The sequence below is a fragment of the Manihot esculenta genome, chromosome 16 (assembly GCF_001659605.2).
Source record: "Manihot esculenta cultivar AM560-2 chromosome 16, M.esculenta_v8, whole genome shotgun sequence".
Classification (NCBI taxonomy): domain Eukaryota; kingdom Viridiplantae; phylum Streptophyta; class Magnoliopsida; order Malpighiales; family Euphorbiaceae; genus Manihot; species Manihot esculenta.
Window position 1 is genome coordinate 28224227 of NC_035176.2, and position 19898 is coordinate 28244124.

A 19898-nucleotide genomic window follows, 5' to 3' on the forward strand; every position below is an offset into this window, starting at 1 on the left:
TTATGTATAAGTTCAGTGCATGCACAGGTTGAGTTTGGTGTATGATAGAGTGTATGAAAGGAAAAGTTTTAAATTTTTATGTATGATTGTTGATCATGTATGGGATTAAACAGGTTTACAGGTTGCATGTCAGGCTTGCTACGGGTCCCGGCGGCCTTAAGCCGATCTGGATCCTAGCGCCGGTAGCGGTCCGATTTTCGGGTCGTTACAGTGGATGTGCCGGCCACCATGATCGGGGTCCAATTCAATTAGGAATTTCCCTATCTGCTTATCTAATTCTGTATTTCCATGAATCTGACAGGCATTTAGTAGTGCTCCCTATATGACAGCATTTGGTTTTACTAGCATTCGCTCAATCAGATCTGTTGCTCTCTTCAGCCAACCTGCTCGACCGAGTAAATCAACCATGCATCCATAGTGCTCTACCGTCGGGTCCAAGCTACGAAACTTCTCCATGCTATGAAACTTCTCCATGCTGTGAAATAGTGATTTTTCCTATGCAGAATTGGTTGATGATTGAAATAAGGTACATATAACTTGCCATGTGTCATTAGCATAATTGCTGTCGGAGAAATTTACAAGCCCTTAATTACTTATCTTAAATACAAATGATCTCATAGATTATTCGAAGGCATGCTTCACATGCGAATAGTAAGACTAAATTTAATCAAAATATCCCTCTATGAGTTTAGATATCCTGATAATTGCTTATATTTCATATATATTGAAAAATCCTGGAGAAATTTACACATGCAAAAATATTGTTCATTGCATCTCTAAAATTGCATGAGTTAATACTTGCATGTATCTGAAAAATGAAACTAAGTGACATGTGCGACATATTATTGATTGATGAATATTATTAAATTAACAACGAGTATTCTCGTTATATACGCTTTGGGCAAGCTCTTATTCTGCAGAAAAATTCAAAAAAATGAACAAGACCTCAGTTAGGCACAAAACCAGCTGAGATGACGAAGCGACAGTAAGGCCAATGAGCCTGAATCTTATCCAAGACCTCAGTTAGGCACAAAACCAGCTGAGATGACGAAGCAACAGTAAGGCCAATGAGCCTGAACCTTGCGCAAGACCTCCTAAGGGAGCAAAGAAAGCCGGCGGGCCCCGAGGTCACCCCGGAACAAAAAAGGCCAGGATCTCGTGAGATCTCCTGGAGCACAAACAGCCGGCAGGGCCCCGAGGTCACCCCGGAACAAAAACAGCCAGGATCCCGTAAGATCTCCTGGAGTAAAAACAGCCGGCGAGGCCCCGAGGTCATCCCGGAAAAAAGCAAAGAAGACCGGGATCCCCTAGAACTCCCGGGAAAACAAAATAAAAAACAATCGGCGGGCCCCGAGGTCACCCCGGAACAACAACAGCCAGGATCCCGTAAGATCTCCTGGGGCAAAAACAACCGGCGGGGCCCCGAGGTCACCCCGGAACAAAAACAGCCAGGATCCCGTAAGATCTCCTGGAGCAAAAACAGCCGGCGAGGCCCCGAGGTCATCCCGGAAAAAAGCAAAGAAGACCGGGATCCCTTAGAACTCCCGGGAAAATAAAATAAAAACGGCCGGTGAGGATCTTAAAAGACCTCCCGGAGCATGAAGACCGGGATCCCCTAGAACTCCCGGGAAAACAAAGAAGACCGGGATCCCCTAGAACTCCCGAGAAAATAAAATAAAAACGGCCGGCGAAGATCTCCAAGATCTCCCGGAGCAACAAAGACCAGGATCCCAAAGATCTCCTGGCAAAAGAAGACCTCCCTGAGAAGACCTCAATGAGGTCCAGGCAAAAGAAGACCTCACTGAGGTCCTGGCAAAAGAAGACCTCACTGAGGTCCTGGCATGAGAAGACCTCACTGAGGTCTTGGCAAAAGAAGACCTCACTGAGGTCCTGGCATGAGAAGACCTCACTGAGGTCCTGGCAAAAGAAGACCTCACTGAGGTCCTGGCATGAGAAGACCTCACTGAGGTCCTGGCAAAAGAAGACCTCACTGAGGTCTCACTGAGGTCCTGGCATGAGAAGACCTCAATGAGGTCCTGGCAAAAGAAGACCTCACTGAGGTCCTGGCATGAGAAGACCTCACTGAGGTCCTGGCATGAGAAGACCTCACTGAGGTCCTGGCATGAGAAGACCTCACTGAGGTCCTGGCAAAAGAAGACCTCAATGAGGCAGAAGACCTCAATGAGGCAGAAGACCTCACTGAGGCAGAAGACCTCAATGAGGCGGAAGACCTCAAAGAGGCGGAAGACCTCAATGAGGCAGAAGACCTCAATGAGGCAGAAGACCTCAAAGAGGCAGAAGACCTCACTGAGGCAGAAGACCTCGGAGAGGCAAAAGACCTCACTGAGGCAGAAGACCTCAATGAGGCAGAAGACCTCAATGAGGCAGAAGACCTCACTGAGAGGTAGAAGACCTCATTGAGAGATAGAAGACCTCACTGAGGTAGAAGACCTCACTGAGGTAGAAGACCAGCGAAGATCTCAAAGATCTCCCAGAGCAAAAATAGCCGGAATCCCCAAGATCATCCGGTGCTACAAGCAAAAACAACTCATAAGAACATAGTTCTGATCTCACATAAAAGATTGGGGCACGGGACCATAAATGAAAAAGCTAAACTCCGACCTCCCAAAGGAGCTCGAATCATCAGGTAGAGAGAATTTGATCTCACACAACAACAAAAAGTGTCAAAACACCATGACGATCTCAAGAAAATGAGCTCGGTACTGGTAAACACAATAGATAGCCGGAATAAGGCTCAACAAGAGAGCAAGAAATTAAGTCTGACTTCATAAAAGAGCTCGGGGCACCAAAGTGAAGAAAGTGAAATTCCAAACTTCGGAGCTCGCGATATAGACACCATCACAGGCTATAGGCACAAAAGCCTAAGCGAAAAGCAAAGAACCGAGCTCCCAGCTCGGATGAACTCGCAACAGGAAAACACTCGAGTAGAATAAAGCTAAATACAGAAGAAATAACAGAGAACCAAGGGCAATCATAAGAGGCACCGACCTCGAGAATTGACCGCTCACACTAAACCAACTCAGCTGACCTAGAGAAAGGTTCAGGCAACAAAGAGCCCGCAAATCGCTCGAGAGAAGACAACCCATAAATACTCAAGGGCAAAAAACATACACGAGAATCCAACGCTCAGACAAAAATAATAAAAAGGCAAGAAAGGGATACTTTCGACAAGAGTAGTTCTCAGACCACACGGTCATGAATAGAGTTTAAAGATTTATCCCCTCACCAGTCATGAAATAACTGCTGAGGAGATAAAGGGGCAATTGATGATCGCTAGATTTCTTCACCCCGGTCTAAAAGGCCAGGCCCATGAAAACAGTCCATGATCCGCAGGCTTCAATATTCCCCTCGAGAGTCAGGTCCAGTCTGCTCAGTCACAAGGCCGGACTCCGCCTAGACTCCTCAATCAAGCCGGCCCAAACCTCTTGGCCCAGTAATCAGGCCCTCACCAGGCTCAACTTCAGCCCTACCATTCAACCCAGCCCGGAAAGGGGAAAATGACCAAGATGCCCCGCTGGTAGGTCCTTCCGCATGCGTATCAGAGGAGAATCAGAGGCTGTTACACATGGAGCAGGCGCCTGATATCCTCGTACGCCCATATCTGTATGGCAGAGACGCGTGGCCCAATCATAGGAGAGCCGTTGTACGTCACCAGCAAGCAGAAAGAAAGGATAAAAGGGATACCCCTCTAGAGAGATAGACCAAGCTCTCTTCTTCTTCCTTCCCCTTCCTGGACACCATTTTTATTCTTTCAGCAACCCTTGCCTAAATACATTACTCTTACGCATGAAACCTGACTCGAGCGTCGGAGGGCCTCCACCGGGGCACCCCCGGTAGGCCCCTGACCATTCTTTCTTATTTTACAGGTCCTTTCACCAGGTAGAACATGGAGAGACTCACCAGGGAGCCCAGCAAGAAGGGACCCAGAAGAAAACCAGATCTATCATGGACCAGGAGGAGGAAGAGATTTATCACTTTGTATTAAGGTGAAAACTATCATGTAATAATGTTTTTTTGTTTAACTGAAAATTGATGATTGAAGTATAATTTGAAATTTCTCAAATTTACTTAGATGTATTTACCACTAAATTAAATATGTGAATACTAAGTAATAATACCTTTCTCAAATTTACTTAGATGTATTTATCACCAAATTAAATATATAAATGCTAAGTAATAATACCTTTAATAATAGGTCTATTGTTTTATTAAAATAAAATAAATCTATATGTCATGTCATATAGATTATTATAAAAAATTTATTAGATAAATAAATTTAAATTTTTAGATAATTCATGTTTATATTTAAATTTTAAATAATAAAATTAAATATTTTCTAACTCATTATAATTATTGCAAAGAAAATTAAATTAAATATAATAAAATTAATGATAAATTATAATAAATTAATAAAATAATTGTTAGTATATATATATTTTATTTTAATAATATTATTTTTTATTAATTTTATTATATATTTCCTCTTTCTATTTTTATATACAAAATTAATAAAAAATTAAAATGAAAACTTTATAAAATAACATATAACATTTTATTTAATATTACTGATACGGTTTCAATACATTAAAAATATTCACATACTTATAATGCTGAGAAAAATATTTAATGAAATATTTTAATATATAGTATTTAAATATATAATATTTTTATGAATGGTAATTTATTTATAATAAATATTTATTTAATATAATAAAATTATTTGAACCAAATTAATATAATAGTATTAGAATCGTTTTGAATAAAAAAATTATGCGAAACTAATGAATTTGCTAAAAACAGAACTGTCTGTGAGATACGGATTAAAACCACATGGGACACTAACAAATTAAGGGTTTGATTTTAATTTAGTAATTGTATCCATTTAACACATGAATGGTATATGAGATAGAAAGCAGTACATACCTAACTTAATAAACTCTTAAATAATATGGATTAATATTTTGGATTAGGGCGGTAGATTTAAAAATTATTTAATTTAATATTATATGATTAATATAAAATAGAATTTTAAAAGAATTGACTTTATTTTCAAAATTTTAAATTTAAGATACATATAAATATGAGAAATTTCATAAACCTTTGTACTTTTTTTTTCAATAGTCTCTAATGATATTCAAATTGAAATCGTGAGGGTTTTAAGAAGTAAATTATTGAAATTGAGTAACTAAGAAACAAATTCAAAGTTAAGATTAAAGATTTTACTTTTAAATTTCTTTTGAAAAGTGTTGGTTGCTTGATTTCATTTGGATTTCTGAAATTCTAGCAACACTGTTAGTTCATCAACAGGAGATCATTTGAATAAACATGAGAAAAGTTTCTGTAATGAAGAATCTGAACCAAGGCAAGCTCATGAACCAAGCTTCTTGCAGCGCCCACATTCTTATTCTTGACAAGTTAGTAAATTTCAATCTTGATGTATGCAACTATGGAGATCACAGTGATCACATTCTTGCAAATTGTTCAAAGCTCTCAAGGGCATACAGGATTCTGGCCAGGCCCTCCAAAATAGAACTCAGGATCTTCAACATAATCTCCAACGTATAATGTTCTATAGCAGTCGTACTCATCTGAGAAAGTGGAAACCCACTCTGGAAACTTTAAGATGAGAGAATTTTCCCGGATTCGTAATCTCCTCACAGCTCCTGAATTGCCAAATATACTATCAGGAAATTGTCCATTACCCATAGCTGTCCTAGTGTGGGGCGGATGCCCTAACTTTAAGCTGTACACCTCGCCACCCCACTCAGCCGCCTCTGCATTTCCATGCAACAACGTAAACAAGTTGGGAGGCCAGTAACCCAAGTTGATTTTCTCTCCATACTGTACCCACCAGTTGTTTGTAGCTGGATCCTAAAACCAGGAATCAAAAAAATTTTCAGAAGATCAACAATGTGGAATAAGGCCTAGAACAACTAACAGCTGCTAAGACAACTTATGCCTACTAAAACAACTAGTATTTTGCTGGACAGGGCCAAAAAAAAGTCCACAAATGGAGATCTTGCCTTGAAGATGTAAAGAGTTATTTGATATGGAAGTCCAGAAGGGACTGACAGAGGATAAATTGCTGCACCAAGAGCAACTTCACTGCTAGTTTGAACAAAACCAGGGCAGGTGAGATCGAAGCAACCTGTTTTCTTTGATCCATCAGCCTGGTTTCCAGACAACAGCAACAGAGAATTTAGTAGTCAACTATTGTAGAGAGCTTGACAATGCATCACATGAGAAATTTTTACTGGTTGAATGGAGGCATGAACTTACTGTCCAATATACAAATAATCTAGTTTGTCTGTCTCCATAGACGCTTGGATTAACCTGAGAAGTTGAATAGAATTTGGAATCAACACATTTAATGCATAAAAATGGATACCGAGTTTGCATAGACCAGTAGTGTAAATACTTGACGGTTTCCACGTGAAATTCTATGTATTTACACTCCTAGTCCAGTCCATGTAGATCCGGTTAATGTAAGAATTGCAAGTGTATGTGCTAACCGCCCATCCAGATTCTAGACTTTCAAAATCATAGTAAGGCCCACTTTTCAGACTAATTTGAGAAGTACTATACTCATCATCAGATTCAACAAAAGGATTCCAAACTTTGATGTCTCCTTTAACTCCTGAGTAACTGTAACCTACTGTGAGCAGAATTGACATCTGCTTCACATAACACAGAGTCAGATTCTGCTTCAAGATAATAACATAAGCCATGAAATGCAAGAAGAGAAACAAGTGAAGCATACAGAGCGATTGGACAGCCTGAGGTTTGAGGTTTCTTTGTTAGGAGTCGAAAAGCTAGGCTTCTTCCTTCCATAGTCTTCAATTGAACTTGTTTTGAGCAATTCCTTTTCCTGGAACCTTCGAATTGGAATTGTTCCCTTAGGACAGCTTCCACTTTTCTGCCACACCTGTGATGTTATAGTCACAGGAGAGTCTTCATTATTCCTTTTGTTCATTGTTTTTGTTCTGCTTGCTGCTTCTGTTGATGTTTCCATTGTTGGATCATAACTGGGTGCCATCTGAAAAGAGCCCACATTTACAATCGAAGTTTAAACAAGAATATTTTTGAGAAAGTAAAGAAATATTATATTCTGACCTGAATGGTGTGATTCTTGAGAGCAGGATGATCGAAAGCTGGTTGTTTATAGATATCAACACAATCGATAATGTCACCATCTTCACTCTACAGGCAGGTATAATGATTCAGTGACTCTAGAAAAGTAACTATACAAGCTAGCAAGCTAATGGTTGTCAGAATTTAGCAGAAGAATTTTACCTGAATGCTCATTACTGCAAGACTTTTGAGACGATTTATTTTCCTTTGAGATTCCAAAATCTTCTTTTCTGTGATCATCTTGCTCTCCAGAGCTCCAAATCCATAAAAAATCATCCCCAGAATGATCATTCCTTCAATCACCAACCCATAAGAACAATACCTTTTTACCATTTAGTGCTAATTTCAAACAGATTCCGTTCAATCAAATCTATAAAAATATCCAATGATGAATGAACTTTAATGTGATGTAATCATCATACACAATGCTGATGCTACAAATATATAGATGTATATAAAATTCAAATTCAAAAACGCACACAAAATTTTCATGATTCACCTTCTAATCATCCATTCTACGTTTGCATTTGCATCAACACGTCAATTTGAATGAAGTGGGTGTTAAAAGCTAAGCTCAGCATACGTTGCTGCTAATTTTCCTGATGCAGGACTTGAGCTCTGACCACTCAACCGCAGCCGAATTGCAGTGCATGGCTCAGGATTGACAAACCTCTGATCCTAATTCTTATAGCCAAGGACCTGTAAGCCTGATTCAAATGGATTTTTCTCAGAGTTCGGTTTGATTTTTATAATATATAGATACATAACTTTTTTTTATTCATTTCTTTGTAAAAGAATATGCAATGATTTTGGTTCAAATAAAAAAATTTTTCATCTTCATAATTTTTATAAAAATAATTTTCAATCAAAACCATTAAAAACCAATTCTATATAGACCAAAATCATTGATTTGATTTAAATCAAACCGGTTTAAGTATATGATAATAACTTGTCCATTTTTTTCAAATGAGTAATTAAGCTGTCAATAACAAAACCTAAACCCCAATGCTACTTAAAGTAATAGTTGCATTGGCTAATTAGACATAAGGTATTCCCAAAACATTGCCTATTCAACAAAATATGGTATGTATCACTTGGAGTTGGAAACTAACAATATCAAACTCCTTAAAATAGAATATTAAAAAAAGCCAATCCCCAAAAGCTATTTGTGATTGAGATAGGTAGATTAAGGCTATAATTTAGACTTACATAAGCGAATCGAAAGGTAATTCTCATCTAAATCGAATCTACATAAACACTGATGATTTGATATTCAGATTCAGATTCAGATTCACACAGACGCATTGATGATCTGAAATCTAAAAAAGAGTAAAATTTAGAGTATATATCTGTAAGTTTAATCTGAATAGTTCACGTACTCTTTCTTTATTCTTTCTTTCTTTTGTCCTCTAATGACATATAACCGTCATCCTTCTACAGCAGTGTCACATGTCGCATGTCGCTATCATACAGAACTTTCCTTATGGACATTTCAATGTGGAGGGGTTTGTTTTCCATTGACTCAGGTAAGTTAGATCCTTTTTATTAGGTCCGAACCCAGTGGCGGAGTCAAGAGCTTCCCTTTGGTAGGGCACCGGCTGCGCCGCTGCGGCACCTTCATCCCCTTTCAAAGCATTTTCCGGTCGCCGGTACGGCACGTGCCCCCTTGCCGTACCTTCCCTCCGCCCCTGTCCGAATCCCATTCTACACGACATGCTCAAACATGGTCTGGACTGCATGTTAGAAGACAGGTTTATGTAATGGACTCTGATAAATTATGGCCTGACTTTTCTACATGGGCTCGATTATAGCCCGAATAACAAAAATCCGACAGTCATCAAATATGTAGTATAAATATATTTCATATATGAAATATGAAATTTCACGTAGGTTTCACAAAATATTTTATGTGTAAACTTGCTTAAGCAAGTTTTTCCTTCTAATCACAATTCATCTTTTAATAACAAGTCATTGGTAAGCCAGTGGAATGTCTGTCTCTTACAACATAAGTTATGATCTAAATTCTAACAAATTTTATCTTTTTAAAGAAGGCAAACAACTTATTAATATTCAGAACCTTAAAATATACACCAATAGTTATACACGTAATATTTTGTCTAAATAAATATTTAACTATTAAATTTATATTTAAAAAAATTAAATAAAACCTTCAAATTTTTAAAATATATAAATAAATTCTCATTTCTAATTCAGATTAAATGCCAAAAAAAATTATTTTAATTACTCAATAGTTTATGGTTAAATTTATATTTGCTAAGGCACCGTTTGTTTCATAAAAAATACTTTATTAATAAATTTTTAAGTCATTTTTCATAACTTAAAATCCTTATTAAATCAAGTTTTTAAAATAGGAAAATATATATATTAATTTTGAAATATTTTTCTAAAATATAAAGTCATCTTTGAAATTAACAGCTTTTATCCTTTTAAAAATAATTCAAATTCTAAAACTTATGCCTTTTTAAAAATAATAAAATTTATTAAATAAAAAAAATACTATGCATAAATTGTTATATCAATTTGCTAAACATGGTGTCAAAAGGTTGCAATCCTTATTAATATTTTTTTACACTTGCTCATAATCTAAGAAATTATCCTTACTATTATTAGTTAAATTCATTTAATTATCTTACCCTAATTTATTTTCAATTTTAGAAAGTTTATAGAAACTAAGAAAATATTTCATCTTTCATCAATTTGTTGCTTAAATAATAATTATAGAGACTTAACTTAGTTAACAAGAAAATTTATTTTGAATTTTCTTTTAAAAGAAAGAACAATATGATTGATTTTGCAATAACACTATTTTACTTTATTTTCTGTTTGGAATTTTTTTTTTTAAAAAAAGGAAATTTCGAATTTTTTTAGAGGTTAATTAAACCCTTTTCCACATATATTTAGATTTTTTTAAAAAATTATTAAAATGCCAAATGACTAAAAAAAAACAATTATACACATTTTCAATTTTCAATCAAAATAAAAAAATTTTCAATATTACTTTCAAATTTTGACATTAATTTTATTAATCATAAATTATTTACTTCCAAAACCAATTCCATTAGAATAAAGAAATGAAATAATTAAAAAAAATTTACCAAAATTCAACTGAAATAATTAAAATTTTTGAAAATAAAAATTGAATCAAATTGAAATAAATAAAAAATTAAATCAAAATTTTAAATTAATTCGATTCCATTAGTTTTTTTGGATTTGAATCGAATATTGTTGGCTCTTAACCCATCAATTTCATCTCATTTTATTTATTAAATTTGTAGATTTGATTGAGGTTTCCATTTTGCAACTTATTATAATTTGTTAATGAATGGAGAAATGTGTTGATTGAATTGAAAATCTTATTCAGATTCTTTTGAAATTTCTTTCCATGGAATGCATTTTTCTTTTGCTAGATCCATTCTTGGTTTTGGGTTTGAGTAACTCAAGAGAGAGATGTTGATAAAGAAATGAGTGTGAGAGATACAGATGAAGGGATGGAGAGATGAAAAGGAAAGAGAGAGAAATGAGAAAGACAAAGAATAAATGAGTAAATAGATAAACATTTAGATGGAGGAGAGAAGAAGGGTGAGAGAAATGGTTGATTATTTAAGAAATATTAAAGTTATTTTCTCTTGTAGGGACATTTTTAAATTAAAGTTATTTCCTCTTCTCAAGCAATTTTCCTTTTACCCTTTTAAAAATCTCCCTTACATAATATGTAATATCTTCTTTACTCATAAGCTCATTTTCATTCTCTCTTAGCTTAAAAAATTACAAAAAAATCCATGGCCAAATAGAAAAGCCCTACAATACCAAAGGGTCTCTAAGGTCTAAAAAGAGAAAAAATTTAAAGTTCTTCAAATCTTAAAACCCAAATCCATTGACCTACTTCCGATTCGATATAGCTTACTAAAAACATTTTCCCTCTCCTTTGGATTTTCAATCTCCATAGCCAACTAAGAGATAGATTTATTTACTCCTCTAAAGTAGCCTAAGCCTTCTCAACCAATTGAAACTCGAGGAGTAAAACCAAGCAAAGGTAGCCACAAATCAAAACCTAAAGAACAGAGGGTGAAAAAAACTAATGGTTGCTTTAGAAAGGAAAAGGTTGGTCTTTCACAATCAAGTTAGACCATCATCTCTAGAGCCAAGGTTCCATCAAATCGTCCCATTAGTTACCAATAAAAAGGATGTGTCTTGAACCCAAACCACTGCTCTCTTATTTATAGATTTCATCACTCAAGAACATAGATCTAGGATCTATACTTGCAAATTCATCAAATCGTTTTTCTATTTTTTTTCTATCTTGAACTCTTTTTGATGGTGAATACCATTTTTTCAAATTTATTGTTTCTAAGAATGTTCTTTACGAAGTATTTATTTTTTTACTCTTTGAAATAATGGTGTAAAATTTTCGTATAAATTTCACTATATAATTTATTTTTTTAGTCCAAATAATACTCAAATTTTAGAGTATTGTAATTTTTTTTAAAATAAAACTATCGATTGTATTAATAAAATTCTATTAAATAAAGAGGGATATCGTTTCAAATAGAGAAACGGTCATACCTAATAAATTCTCTAGCTAAAGTATAAATAGTTAGAACTGATATTTCTCTTAGATATTGTAATTTTAATATGCTAAATTTCTATAAAAAAAATAATAATTGAATATAAAGATTTATTTTAAGTATTTATATACAAATGGTATAAAAATAAAAATTGATCTATAAAAATAACGAATAAAATTGATGTGATATTAAGATATAGTTGATTTAATCTAATTTAAAAATTACATAAATTATATATATTACAAAAATTACAATCGGTGTACGTATTATATTTTACAATTAAATTTAATAAATAAATAATAATAAATTATTTAATATTTTTTTAATTAATCAAAATAAAATAATTTATAATAAATATAATTATGAGTATTTTAAGTAATTTTATTATTTGTTATTCTCTCATTTTTATATATAATATATATAAATTATATGTAAAATAAAAATAATAAAAAATATATGAATTTAATAATAATAATAATTTAATTACATCAATATTAAAATTATTATTTTATTTCTAAATATAGTATATAAACAAAATACTAATTTTTATATTTTTATATGCAAATTTTTTTTGTTTAATTTATTATTTTTTAAAAAATATAATTTAACTTAAAATAAAATTTAAATAAATAAAATTTAAATGTTAAAAAATCTTTTAAAATAAAATTTAATTTAAGATTTTTTCAACCAACTTAAATTTAAATAGACTAGTAATATAATTAAATAATTAAATTAAAAAATTTAAATAACAATAAATTGTAATTATTTAAAAAATAATTTAAATATTAAAAAAATTTCTACAATAAAATTTAATCAACTATAATTTAAATATTAAGAATTTTTTTGATTAATTTGAATTTAAATATAATATTAATTTAATTAAATAATTAAATTTAAAAATAATAAAATTATAATTAACAAAGTATAATAGGAATCGTTTGTTCTAATATTATCTACTACTTTTATATATAGTATATCTATTTTTATATATAGTATAAATTTAAGAATACATTTAAATAAAAAAAAAATTTTTTTTCGCTTGCCAAAAAAATGGAGGATCAATGACGTAGCCCAAGAAGACAAGAAAGAGAAGAACGCCCGACAAGAAGCCCACCAGGAGGAAACTGCTGCTTCACTCTGAAGGCTCAAACTGTGTGAACAAAACATTCCTATAAATCAGATTGATCTCACAAATTCACAACTCTTTTGTGTCTCTCAAATCTCATTCCCATACGTAATTTCTTCTTTCTCCATTTCATCCTCGCTTCTCACTGTTGGAGTTAAATCATCTTCCCTATTCTGTTCTCTTATTCACCGCCATTTCTATATCCTCCCTCTTTATCTCTCCGCTTATCTGCGTAATTCAAGCTCTGAATCAAGTGAAGGATCCATGTCTTTGTTAGTCTGTTTCGCTGCACACCATTAAAATTAACATGGTATGTTCACTTTTTTCTCCCATTTTCTCAATGATCCCATATCGCTGGATCTTGGGCTAGAAATTTGCATGTATGATTGAACCGCCATTTGCGTAACCCTTATGTGTATTTAACACAAATTTCAATAGCTCTGTTACAAGGTAGCTGTGCTGGTAATGCAACATTAACTTCTAGATCTTGTTGATATGATTTTTTGGATTCTGGGTTTTTCACTTGGGAGATAAAGATGATGCTATTTGGATTTTGAGGCTTTAAAGCTTTCAGTGCCAAAAGGGTTTTCTGGGATTGGACCCGGAAGGTGAGATTTGTTTATCTTTGTAGAGATGCAATCGAGGGTTGTTCCATTAGAGGAGGGCAAGGAATCTATGCTTCCAATGAAACCCAGCCAACCTAAGGCATTCCCTCTAAGGTTGCTCCGGTTATTTCTATTGTTTTTAGCTTTGTGTATCGCATTTTCAATCATCAGTATATACACAATCAAACGTTTTGGAATTAACAATGCGGTGCCAACGGTTAAGACCAGTCTCCAGCCATGCCTTGAAGAACATCATGCTTTGAACAGTTGGATTAGGCCTCCTGCAAATCTGCTTCACAAGATGAACGATGAAGAGCTGCTTTGGAGGGCTTCGTTTGTTACTAGAATAAAAAAGTATCCTTTCAAGAGAGTTCCAAAGATTGCATTTATGTTCTTGGCAAAGGGGCCGCTGCCTCTGGCACCTCTTTGGGAAAGGTTTCTGAAGGGTCATGACGGGTTGTATTCGATCTATATTCATTCGCTGCCAACATTTGATGCCAAATTTCCACCTTCATCAGTTTTCCATGGAAGACATATTCCAAGTCAGGTAGATTCTTTTCTGTGCTAAAATTCTTGTGTTATATTGGATTGGTTTTGAAATTATATGAAATACTTCCATTTTGTTGCTCAACAAGCTATTATTAACTTGCTTAGATAGTTTTAATATTTTATCTTTTAGCTGTAATGCTCTTTGTATGGACGTCGTTCTTGCTGCTGCAAAGGTTCAAATTTAATGGGGCATTCTATGTTGAAACAGATTTTTGGTTATTAGATGGCTCATTTCATTTTTCTTTACCAAGTTTGCTTTATGTGTATTGGAATTGTTTTAGTTGGTTTTTCTTTATGTAGGAAATTTTAAGAAGTCAAAAACTTGTGGAGGCATCATGTATAAAAGGAAAGTTCTGTTCAATATCGATATCATCTTATATGGTATTTTTAAAAAAAATCAAAATAGCAATAGTCCGAGATAAAGAATTGCACCTTAAGGCTTTAACTATGAAATTGCCACAAGTCGTGTAAGCCACCAATTGCAAGACATTATAGTGTTTTGAACCACTTGTATCAAACAGCACTTTAGCATGTGAAAATGTTTGATAACTGCATACACATATTTCTAGGAAGAGAAGAGAGATGTGACTAAGGGGTTTTGTTTGACATTTGCAAGGAAAAGAAGTGTGAGAATATTTAAAACAAGACTCCTCACTGTTTGTGTTTTATGGAAGAGGCAGGAAGCTGACTCTCATTTTAATAAAGAAGATAAACCAATAGGATTGTGTGAAGGTACCAGGCACAGCAAATTGAGGATGAAGGGAAGTGTTTGCATTTTGCACTAATATGTTGTGGATTATGGCTTTAAGTATAAACTTAGATGAGTTTTGGTTAGAAAATACAAAGGGTTGGGTTCGAAATCAGTAAAATGAATGCCATTCAGTGACGAGGTGTGGTTCTATTATATGAAGTATTGATAAATATTCTAGGTTGTCTTTGTTAACTTTGCATTTGAATGCAAGATTGATGATAGTGTTTGCAGTACCCATTTTCACTAACATGTTGTCTTTGTTAACTTTGCATTTGAAGAGACTTAAAAGCCTTTACAATCAAGAATTGGTGGGGTATTGTTGGAAAATGCAAGGTTTTGATGGCTTAGATGGTTGATTAAAGATGGATGATATTGTTGGGTGGCAATTGCACATAATGCAATTTATTCTGATAAATTATGATAAAGTAGAAAGAAGAGAAACCCATCCATATACAGCTACTGTTAAGTTCTTACATTCAAACAAAGAATGGAACCTTTCATTTCTTGTTAGTTGTCCTAGGGGGTTGTCTAGAAATCTGAGTATATGTATATTTATTTGCTCATCTTCTACTGCCTTAAACTTAAACCATGCCGTGTGTAGAGGATTGCATTGACCAAGTCTATTTTGGATAGCTCCCATCTCATCCGTTTGATTTATTATATCTAATCGAAGCCAACATTGGGAAGAAAATACACTTTATTGGACTCTGAAATGTACTGTTACTCTGGGATTGGGTAAATTATCCTTAAGACCTATGAAATGTGTGTGATGCTGAAGGACTGAAAGGGCTTCAAATTTGGTGCTTGTGACAGCCTTTCTCAATGACTGATTGTGAATGAAAACACGTTCAAACTGTGATATTTGGAATTGGAGTTGAGCAACAATACAAGACAAAGCCATCTTCATTCATTACATTTTTTTCAAGTAATTAAGCAGTCAAGCAATGTATGTGAACCTAAATAGATGATGAATGAAAAATGAGATTAAGCCACTCTTTTCTCCAAAAATCGTAGTTTGGCTTTTTTCCCCGTATTTCTTGAACATAACTGCTTCATACAGCCTTGGTTATTTTGGTTTCATTTGGATTTTTCTTACCCTATTTAATAGTTGCATGATTTGCTTTCATTGAGAATGTGAACGTGAATATGAACTCCTCCAGGAAAATGTATTACACTTAAACTAGGAATATTCATAATTGAATAATGTTTCAAATTATACTTCTGATCCGGGGAATCTTTATGTTTTGTTACAAGTGTGGTGGTTTAAATTCTGTGCTTTCTGGAATCTGGAGTATTATGTAGCTTATTGTCTATCTGTTGTTCAACGTGCAGATATCTGAATGGGGTAAGATGAGTATGTGTGATGCTGAAAGAAGGCTCCTTGCTAATGCATTGCTCGATATCTCCAATGAATGGTTCATTCTCCTATCCGAATCTTGCATTCCTCTCTACAATTTTAGTGTCATCTATCACTACATAATGAAATCCAAATATAGCTTCATCGGTTCATTTGATGACCATGGTCCATATGGGAGAGGACGGTATAATGAAAGCATGGCACCTGAGGTGAATATTACTCAGTGGCGAAAAGGTTCACAGTGGTTTGAGATTAACCGAAGGCTTGCAATTACCATAGTGGAAGATACTACATACTACAAAAAATTTGAAGAATTCTGTAAGCCACATTGTTATGTTGATGAACATTATTTCCCCACCATGCTAACCATTCAAGCATCACATCTCTTGGCAAATAGAAGCCTCACTTGGGTGGACTGGTCAAGGGGTGGAGCCCACCCGGCAACCTTTGGAAGATCAGACATATCAGATGATTTTTTCAGGAGGATTTATGAAGGGCAGAACTGCACATACAACAATCAGCCTTCTTCAATGTGTTACCTTTTTGGGAGAAAATTTGCGCCGAGTGCTTTGGATCCTCTGTTACATATATCACCTAAGGTATTGGGCTTCTGACAGAAGACTCATCTTCTAATTTTTTATATGTGGAAAATGTTCCTGGTGAACGTGCATGTGTAGCATCTTACTTGGTCTGTGAGAGTGTTGGTGATGGGATGTGGTTTCTTGCTTTTACACTTATTCTACAGAGCTCCTGTCCAGAAATATATATATGTACAGGAATGCGTTTAGCCAGTTTAGCTTGCATCATATTTGACATTTTTGTATTAGAGATTAGAATATCTAGGCTCTTTTTGTTTTACTAAAAATATTTTTTTTAAAACAAAAAATTATATTTTTGAATATCTGAGATATTCAAAAAATTTAATAAACGAAAAATATTTTACTGATTAAAAAAAATTCATTTATATTTTGGACCAGAAAGTAATGATGAAATTCAGATCGGTTATAAAAGAGAGGAGGGCAATCAATCAAATTCTGTGAAAAGATCAGAAACCCACTTTATACCTATTATTCAATCGTTGAAAACAACACCCCAATTCTACCAAATCCTTGTCCACAACCTCGCCTTCTCGCTCTATTGCAGTAAAAGCCTCCTCTGGTGCATAATTATCTAATTCTTGGATATACTAAAATTTATAAGATGTAAGTTATAATAGATAAATTAGTAAATTTCATTATGTTTGGTCCAAATTGTCCTCTTTTTTAAGAAATAAAATTATTTTTAAATGATAAAAAGTAATAATATTTATAATATAATTTTAAATGTAATAAATTAAGAAATAAATTAGTAAATTTAATATAAATTAATTAGAAAAGTGCAACTTATCAAGATTTAGTTAGATAAATTACTTTTTTAATCGTGCAAATTAAATAAAAAAATTTTAACCAAGTGAGTCTCGGTAAATCATGGTCACGGAAATGATTTATTTTTTAATTATGAAAGTTATAATATTTTTATTTTTTAATTAGAAAATAATTTTTTATTATTAGTGTAGGCGAAAAAATTTTATATATTCTTCTTATTTTTTATACAAAATGAAAACTATAATATTTTTAAAAATAAAAATGAAAAACTGCCTTTTATAAATAACACCTTGTAGAAATTGGCTTAAATAGGCTTAATAAGAAATATTAGGTTTTGTTTGATAAAATTTTTTTAATTAGCCTTAAAAAACTCGAATTAACGAAAAATCTTAAGAAAATTTAATATTTTTTTAAAATTAAAAAATTAAAAAATTAATAATAAAAACATTTTTCTGTATTTAGTTCACCATGAGTTAAAATATTGTCAAGGTATTATTTATTTTGTAAGAAAATAATTTATTTAATGAATTTTTATAAAATCATGCATAATATTTTTTTAAAAAAAATAAATATTTACTAAGTTAAAAAGAAATAAATTATTTATAACTTTTATATTATTATTATTATTATTATTATTATTATTATTGAAGAGAAGATAGAGACTTAAAACTGTAAAATTTTGATATAACGTGAAGTTCTGATATAAAATATTACAAATAACAATATCTTTTAAAAGATCATTTTTTTCATTTTTTTTATTATAATTTTAAAAAATGATATTAATAAATTTATGTATATAAACTTTAATAGTATTTATAAAATTATTAAAATACAGAAAAATAAATTTATTTTTTTTTTTTAAAAAGTCATCTTTCACTTAAGATTTTGCCTTTTAATAAAAATATTAATTTTAGATATAAATTTTTTTAGATATTGAAAATGTCAAAAAATACAAATTTATTTTACTAAAAAAGATTTTGTGTCAAATATTATCCCTGAATTGTGAACTTATATGTGATCCTGTCTAGATTTGATTCCAAATAAAAATTATTTATTCAATTCAAAGATAATGATTAATTGAGATTAGACTGAATATTTAATCTTGATTCCATTTAATTTGGATTAGGGGTAATTAAATTAGGTAAATTTTAAATAATCTGAATTAATTCAAAATTAACCAATTTAGATTTCAAATTAAATAAATATTCTCTCTTATCTATCATTTTATTCAGTTTTTCACATATATTAAGAAATTATAATTATTTTAGTTTTTTCTTATTAAATTTTTAATTATACCTATTTTTATTCCAATTAAATTTTTAATTATACTTATTTTTAATATAAAATAAAGGTATTTAATTTTATTAAATACTAATAAATATTTTGAATTATTATTTTCTCCTTCCACCCATAATTTTTATTTATTTTTTATTATACTTAAATTATTATTTATTTTTATTTTTTAAATTATGATAACATATAAATTGATTATTTTAATTTATTTTATTTTATTTTATTTTATTTTATTTTTAAGAAATTTTTCAAAATATATCTTAATATTTAATAAAATTTAATATATTTAAAATAAGTATAATTAAAAAATTAATAAAAAAATTATATTTTTAATATGTATGAAAAGACAGAAGAGAAAGTATAATCTTACTTAATTTTTTCTCATTTTTAATATAATTTTTCATTAATTATTTATTTTTCTATACTTACATTTTATAATTATTATTTATTTTATTTTTTTACACATATTAAAAAATATAATTTTCTATATTAAGTTGTGAATTATATTCATTTTAAATATATTAAATTTTATTAAATATTAATAGATATTTTAAAATTTTCTGAAATTAGATAAAATTAAACATAATTATTAATAGTTAATTTATATATTAATATAGTAAAAATAGAAAGTAAATAATAATTTTAAAATAATAAAAAAAATTAATAGAATTTATGGTAATATTTAATTTTATATTAATCATAATATATGAAGGGAAAGTGTAGACAAAAATAGAAAGATTAATAAAAATTATGAAACCACAAGTATAATTTTGGTACAATTGCTGAAATTTAGTATTTATTAATGTTAATGAAGAAATCAATTCTGGATTTAAATAGAATCTTTTAAAATTAATTTTAATTAGTTATTTTTTTTAAATGAAAATTAAAGATAATTTTTTAAATTTTATTCATACCATTAAATTAAATATGTGAGTATTTAATTAATTTTAATTAATTTTTTTTTTAAAATAGGGGTGGGGGAGTCGAACTTTTAACCTCACAACACTACAAGGATGCACTTTCCATCGGACTAAGTCTCAGAGTTCTAATTTTAATTAATTTTAACTTTCACTGTTTCGATTTCAAATTAATTTAATTTGGTGTATAATATAAAC

General features: G+C 31.6%; 1 protein-coding gene and 1 pseudogene across 1 annotated transcript; one reads left to right on the forward strand and one right to left on the reverse strand.

Moving 5' to 3' along the window:
* Positions 1-5511: 5511 nt before the first annotated feature.
* Positions 5512-7448, reverse strand: LOC110603280 (annotated as a pseudogene).
* A 5384-nt stretch (positions 7449-12832) lies between these two features.
* LOC110603078 (glycosyltransferase BC10) lies at positions 12833-16917 on the forward strand. Its single transcript, XM_043951600.1, has 2 exons — positions 12833-14016; positions 16102-16917. The coding sequence occupies exons 1-2, from the start codon at positions 13498-13500 to the stop codon at positions 16738-16740; spliced, it is 1158 nt and encodes a 385-aa protein (XP_043807535.1). The 5' UTR covers positions 12833-13497; the 3' UTR covers positions 16741-16917.
* Positions 16918-19898: the final 2981 nt, after the last annotated feature.